This window comes from Tenebrio molitor, chromosome 8 (assembly GCF_963966145.1).
Source record: "Tenebrio molitor chromosome 8, icTenMoli1.1, whole genome shotgun sequence".
NCBI classification, from domain to species: Eukaryota; Metazoa; Arthropoda; class Insecta; order Coleoptera; family Tenebrionidae; genus Tenebrio; species Tenebrio molitor.
Window position 1 is genome coordinate 11,868,046 of NC_091053.1, and position 6,977 is coordinate 11,875,022.

The following is a 6,977-nucleotide window of genomic DNA, read 5'->3' on the forward strand; positions in this document are numbered from 1 at the left end:
GACGATAAAACTGCTGATTAGCAGATAAGACGGAAGGGTCTCACCTATATTTTCGAGTGGGAAAATAAACCATTTAGGATATCCTGCGAGATAAGACCGACATGACGAAAATCATTAATACAGAATTATGGTCGAGGTGTAGTTTTATTGGTCTAAATGTGTGCGATAGACGCACAGATATCTGACTATTAATTTAATGATGTGTTTATGTCTCGGATAATGAAATTAATCATCTATATCGACACACTAATTATTTATTGAAGTCGAGCAACAAAAACGAATGATCGATAGATTTCCAAATATTATTTAGAATTCTAGATTTGTTAAGGTATCGCTTTGTATAAAACATATTTGTACTATAGTAGCGTCTAGTTCGCCCAAATACAGTATTGCGAATTGCGTGCCACAGATTTGTCGCTACCGCGCAACTCTGTGACGTCATATCGTGAGTAAATCAAGTGGAGAGCACAGTCACGAACCTTTTCTTCCCAGCAAATGTCACTTAAAGAAATTCGATCCATTAGTTTTTGACTTAAGTGGAAACAAACAAACAGACGGGGAGACAAGAATTCTGAAAACAGCTGAATGATCGATGTACTTTCAAATATTATTTATAATTCTATATTTGTTAAGGCTTCGCATTGCATAAAACAGATTTGTGCTGTAGTAGCGTCCAGTTTGCCCAAATACTGTATTGCATCGCACAGATTTGTCGCTACCGCGCAACTCTGTGACGTCATATCGTGATTAAACCAAGTGGAGAGCACAATCACGAATCTCTTCTTTCCAGCAAATGTCATTTGAAGAAATTCGATCGACTAGTTTTTGAGTTAAGTGGAAACGAACAAACAGACGGAGAGACAAGAATTCTGAAAATAGCTAATACGTGTCCAAATTGAAGATTGTTTGTGTTTCTGTTTCCACATCACGTGATACGAGTATTTGTCTTCTTTTCTTCCAGTTCCCACAATTACTCGCACACGTCCGAACTGTCCACGAACTTGCCAACACGACGACACGAAACGACCTTGGCATTATTTTTTCGCATTAGCATACGTTGAAGTGTTTGGTTGATCGTCACCCTCCGTGAAAGTCGCCATCCGTGAAGCAGCTCAGCTCTTTTTCCAAACGGCTTTCGTGCTGGGAAAGAGACAGATACCATCGCGGCAACTGTTGTGTGTTTTCGCTCACATGGACAGTTGCTTAATTGTTTCGTGTCTTTTTGTAACACACTAACTGCCCCACTTGCGATCTAAGCGACAAAGGCTCTTATCGGGGCTGTATCTTGATTTTTGTGGGCGCACTAATAGCGCCCCGCTGGTGCTGGTGCAGTTGGTGGCGATTCATTTTGTCTCATTCAGGATATTTTCCTTTTGTGTGCATTAACTGTCCCAACCGAGAAATTTTTTATTCTCCGACTCTAACCAGTTGTGGAATATTTTTAAGAATTTTTATACCGCCTTATCTGTCTCTTTACTTAATAATAGTAATAATTAAGGCCCGGATTTTAGGCAAAATGGACTATTTTTATTTTTTAAGGCACATGTATGAAACTTGTCTATAAATGATTTCTGGCTTAATTAGAGTAATTAGAGCCATATTTGATTCTGCCTATTCGGCCTAAAATGCCCTTTAAATACCTATTTTACCTTTTAACTGCCTGAACATGCCTAAAATGACCAAAAATCAATTTCATTTTTGCGGTTTTTTCCCAATTTTCGAATTCTGGGAAGTTTACGGTATTGAAAATGTAAAAGTGGTACCTCAATAAAATTTACAATGCTTTATGATTTTAAAATTTAAGGAGATGTAATTACTGAAATGTACAAAGTGCAGTACAATACAGGAATTACTTTTTCGCTTTTACGGTTGGGACCATGATGTCAGCGGTAAATACTCCGACAATACCTAAGTACCACAAACCATTAGACTGGACTGGCATAAATTACAGAGTTTATCTGTTTGCCTCTGTTCGAAGGGGTGCAGGTATACGCGGTCTAATGTTTTCTGATACTTAGGTATTGTTAGAAGCTTTAACGTTTATAAAATGGTCCTTGCCATAAAAACGAAAATTAAAATCCCGAAGTGAAACAATAAGAGAAACCTTAAGGGTGTCATTTTCTAAAAATTTAAGAAATATAAAATTAACCATCTCCTCTGAAATTTGGTGGGAGACGTAAATATAAGCATTACAAATTTGTCATTTCTCGTTTACTTTATCTCCGTGCAGTGGTCGTGTTTCTTGTGAACCTGTTTAAAGTGAACATAATGCCGAAACAAAAAATTAGTTTACGCGAAAAAATATTACAGTGGACAAGCAAGAAAGATTTATATGAAATAAAATCAACCCGAGAAATGTTTTGTAAAGCTTGTGGTAAACTGGTAAGTTAAGCATAATTAAAAATATGTCATTTTATATTTTTTACTTATTTGAAAATTTTATTTTTTGTAGTTTATATGCGAAAAAAAATGTCACTTGCAACAGCATGAGCAAACGGCCATCCATAAAGAGAACATTATGACACCGCTTCGGCAAACGTTGCTGACACAGAACTTGGAGGAATCGGCAAATAGTACATTCAATATGGAACTTTGTAACGTCTTTTTAGCTGCCAATATACCATGGCACAAACTACAAAATCCTGCGTTTCAGAATTTTCTGACAAAATATTGTGGTAGAAAAATTCCGGATGAGTCTACTTTACGGAAAAATTATTTACCAAAATGCTACAAAGATGTATGAACATACTACCTTTAAATATTTAATTTAAAATTATTTTCACTTTTAGACTATTGACCGCATTCGGAATGAGCTGGATCCTTTTAACATATGGGTTTCAGTTGACGAAACAACAGATGCACTTGGGCGATATGTGGCGAATTGTCTGGTTGGGAAACTTTCAGAAGATGAACCTGGAAAATCTTATCTTTTGGCGTCTAAACAATTAGAAAGAACAAATCATGAGACAATAGCTAGATTCGTAAATCAATCTTTAGGTAAGGGTTTTTCACTTTTTTAAATTTATTTTGATTTAAAATTTCTATGCGTAGAAATCTTGTGGAGTACCAGAGTTGTTGCTGAAAAGTTTCTTTTGTTTGTAACGGATGGAGCACCATATATGATAAAATCTGGTAGACACCTTAAGGTGTTTTATACAAAAATTGTGCATGTCACATGCTTAGCGCATGCTTTAAATCTAGTGGCTGAAAAAATTCGCTATCAATATGAAGATGTGGATAATTTAATTTCGAACGTGAAAAAAATTTTCGTTAAGGCACCTTTGAGAGTTGAAATGTACAAAGAAAAACTAAAAGAAATGCCACTGCCTCCACAGCCAATTTTAACACGATGGGGAACATGGCTTCAGGCTGCTATGTTTTACAGCGAACACTTTGATTCCATTAAAGAAGTAAGTATATAAAAGATAAGCAAATTAATTGATTGTTAAACTGTTTTTAACTACTCACAGGTTGTCATGTCCTTTGATGGAAGTTCTGCTGTTGCTATTCAAAAAGCACAGTCTATAATGAAGAAACCCGGAATAAAAAACCAATTAATTTATGTTCGCAGTAATTTTAAAATAATCTGCGAAAGTATTACTCAATTGGAAAAAAATGGGTTACCTTTAACCGATTCAATCAAAATTGTTGAAAACGTATTTACCTCCCTAAAAAAATCTCCAGGCCCTGTAGCAGCAGTAGCATTAAAAAAACTTGAAGATGTTACTGAAAAAAATCCTGGATACAAATTTCTTCTAGAATTGGCAAGAATTTTTAGAGGTGAAGATGTGCCGGAACATGACACCAAAATGGAAGAAATTTATTACAAATTTGCGCCCATTACCTCTTGCGAGGTAGAAAGAAGTTTTTCAAAATATAAGTCCATTTTGGTGGATAACCGACAATGTTTTAAAGTAGAAAATTTAGAGCAATATCTTGTATGCAATGTAAATACGTAACAATGTAAATAACTAACAAACTTGTAGTATTGTATATTAATTAATAAAAAATAATTAGTAAATATCTTGTTGTGTGTACCTACTTAAAACTTTAAAAACACATTTTTTAATTTAATTAACCACAACTTTAAGGACCTAGTATGGCTTATTTTCAGTTTTTAAGGGACTATTTGCAGTAGTTTAAGGGACTATTTTAGGCACCTATTTCCGACTTTTTAATTGCCTAAAATCCGGGCCCTAGAATAATTGTTATTTACGATTTGACAGATGATAAGTCTACGTCATAAGGTTAATCTTGTTGCTTCAATCGTAACTAAAAAATAAAATTAAAAAATTGTGTAGTTACTACTTTACAAGTTTTGAGTCGTATGTAGGTATAGTAAATCAGGTCAATATTCTGAAAGGTTTGCTAATCACACTATGATCTTCATAACATTGAAGAGATGTTGATGAAATTAAATGAGGACATATAAATTATTATAAACGTTTCTTACATGTTAGTTGGCTATGATGTTTGCCACGTGCAAGGCGTAGCGTAACTACACTATCCGAAAGCTCAATTGATGTGATTACTTGGTTGCCTAAAAGCAAGGGGATTAGAGATCATTTAAGATCCCTCAAAAGAAAACTGTTTCTTGGAGAAGAAATAGCTCACACCAAATGAATCATAAATGACGTTTGTCATTTACGAATTGACAGATGATGAGTCTACGTCGAATCGAAGCGAGCATCGGTTCACTTGATCACAAGTTTATTTCTGAAAGCTCGGTGTAATTATTACATCTTGAATTGTTTCCACTTGAAATGCTTTTAAAAGTTGTCGTTGAATTGAAGCAATGGTTTTTGCTGGTAACCTGGGCAACCTGCCCAAGTACGATAACAGATGGTTTGTCTTAACACAAAGGTGTGCAAATACATAATAAATGAATAGACCATCAAATTACATTACAAATGGTTCGAACGTGTCAAAATGAGTGGAAGGTAGCAGGTGTTGTTGCTACTGGACTAGTGGGTCTTAAAGTCATTAGTGGTAATAAAACTTGAAGGTTTATTTCTTTTTAATTTATTTGTTACAGATAAGATTCTTGGTAGGTTACAGTTTAATACTTGAAATTTAATTTGATGAATGTGAAATGATCAACATTAATATGTAATAAAAAATACGTAAATTTCTTTTGTTGGAAGTGAAAAAATGTTTACAAAAAATGCTACCTCATATAGTATGTTCTTTAAAATAATAATAAAAACAAAAAGTGAAAAAAAACTCTTCGATGTAAAATATTTGAGCTTTGGAATTTGATTTTGTAACTCATAGAAAATTGTTTAGATAATTTAAATTATTTCTTTTTTGAACCAACCACAGTTTTCCAATTGATTATTTAATATTTTCATTTAGAAATATTTGTTTATTTGAGACAAGTGCGATGGAGACATTACCGCACGCGTGAAGTTTGCACAACGAGGCTCTCCGCCGAGGTAGCGTACTGAAGTATTTGCGACGTTTATTTGAATAAAAATTCAATTTCGAGTCAGAGTAGACACAGGCGATTGTTTTCAAAACTACAACAACGCCCCCCCAATTACGTGAACAGCAAAATTTCGATCAATCAGTTTGTTTGATTTCTTTTACATCATTTACTTTACCGCACGGCTTGTGGTAAAACTTTAATTACCGCACACACGCAGTAGAGTCACCCCCACCCTATTCAGCATTCAACATCGTTACCGACAGGATACGCCGCGCAAGTGTGCATCACTTGTGAGATTTTTCCAGTGCTCTTAACATAAAAACTTCCGTCGATTTAGCCACGCCACGTCTACCAACCCGCTAATACTAAATCATCATCGTATTGTGTTAGCTCGCTGTTACAATAAGCCTTAACGAGGTGTACAGCTTATCTGATTTGAATAATGAAGCCACCCGTGGAATTATGTTGTATCAAGTGGTACCTCACCTGCTATTTCGCCGTCTTATCACCGACATTACGTTCATTTTCCAGCGAGTGGCCATCTAACCGTTGGTTAGACAGACGCACGTCCAATTTAGATGATTCGAGACGTTTCCCAAAACCACTCATCGTAATCCGGTCGAGATTTATCGGAGTGGCAAGTGCAAATTACCTTCTGGATCTATCGCAAAAAATAAATAGCTAATCGGCAGCGGAATCTGGTTGGCTGTGGCGAGATTAATTTCTCAATTAAAGGATATGATTGATGCGTCGTGTCGGGGATTTTTCTTTTTCGCCAGTGCGAAATTGCGTTGGAGTGATGCTGGCCGGAAAGTTTAATTTATCCAATCACAGCAACAACAAGAACTCGACTGGTCTCTTTCTGTCTCTTGTTCTGTATCAAATTTGTCAATTCGACCCGATCTGAGTCCCATTGAGTTGGTGTGGAACCCCGAAAACGCACGATGAGAAACCGCCAACCGCGGTCACTGCCGCCGTCCACATCCTGTGTAGGTGTCGAGGGGATGGACAACCGGTGGTAGCCTTAAAGTCCTCTAATTGTGCGGTTATCCGTAATGATCTGACCGGAAGCGGCGTTGCCGGAAGCGGTGAGAAAAACGCCATTTTGTACGCTAGTTGACTTCGGTTTCGTGACGCTTAGTGCTACCCAAACTATTATTGTAAATAAAGTACACGCTAGCTTGCTAACCGCCATTTAAAACTTTTAATTTGTATGTTGATTTATGCACATCGGGCTAAATACAATTACGCACCTTCCGCTTTAACCGATTCGGAAGATCTACAACTTCGGAGGTAAAGAGTAGAGACGTTCGGAAGGCTATTTGGTCGCACCTGCACGGTCGGAACTAGTCCTGGAGGCAACGCGAAGCCTTCGTCCTTTCTTCTAGCAGGATTAACACTTCGATTAATTAAAGAGTGCACGCACACCTATGCAAACATGTCATTATGCAAGATAAGGAACTGAACACGGCACAATGGCTCGTGGAAGCGTAAAAAATTATGTTGAAGATTTTGATGGATGTTACTCGGTTTTTGTAATGAATAAGTA

General features: G+C 36.4%; 1 protein-coding gene across 1 annotated transcript; it reads left to right on the forward strand.

Moving 5' to 3' along the window:
- The first annotated feature begins 1,503 nt into the window (after positions 1 to 1,503).
- On the forward strand, positions 1,504 to 4,021 carry LOC138137312 (uncharacterized). The gene is made up of 5 exons (XM_069056624.1): positions 1,504 to 2,382; positions 2,453 to 2,737; positions 2,790 to 2,997; positions 3,052 to 3,410; positions 3,471 to 4,021. Exons 1-5 carry the CDS (start codon positions 2,269 to 2,271, stop codon positions 3,957 to 3,959), a joined length of 1,455 nt encoding a protein of 484 aa, XP_068912725.1. The 5' UTR covers positions 1,504 to 2,268; the 3' UTR covers positions 3,960 to 4,021.
- Positions 4,022 to 6,977: the final 2,956 nt, after the last annotated feature.

What these genes read in the sequence shown, in the direction of transcription:
- LOC138137312 (XM_069056624.1), top strand. Translation starts at nt 2,269, where the DNA reads ATGCCGAAACAAAAAATTAGTTTACGCGAAAAAATATTACAGTGGACA. An exon ending in ATTCGTAAATCAATCTTTAG is followed by an intron (nt 2,998 to 3,051) that starts GTAAGGGTTTTT and finishes TTCTATGCGTAG; the next exon opens with AAATCTTGTGGAGTACCAGA. An exon ending in ACTTTGATTCCATTAAAGAA is followed by an intron (nt 3,411 to 3,470) that starts GTAAGTATATAA and finishes AACTACTCACAG; the next exon opens with GTTGTCATGTCCTTTGATGG.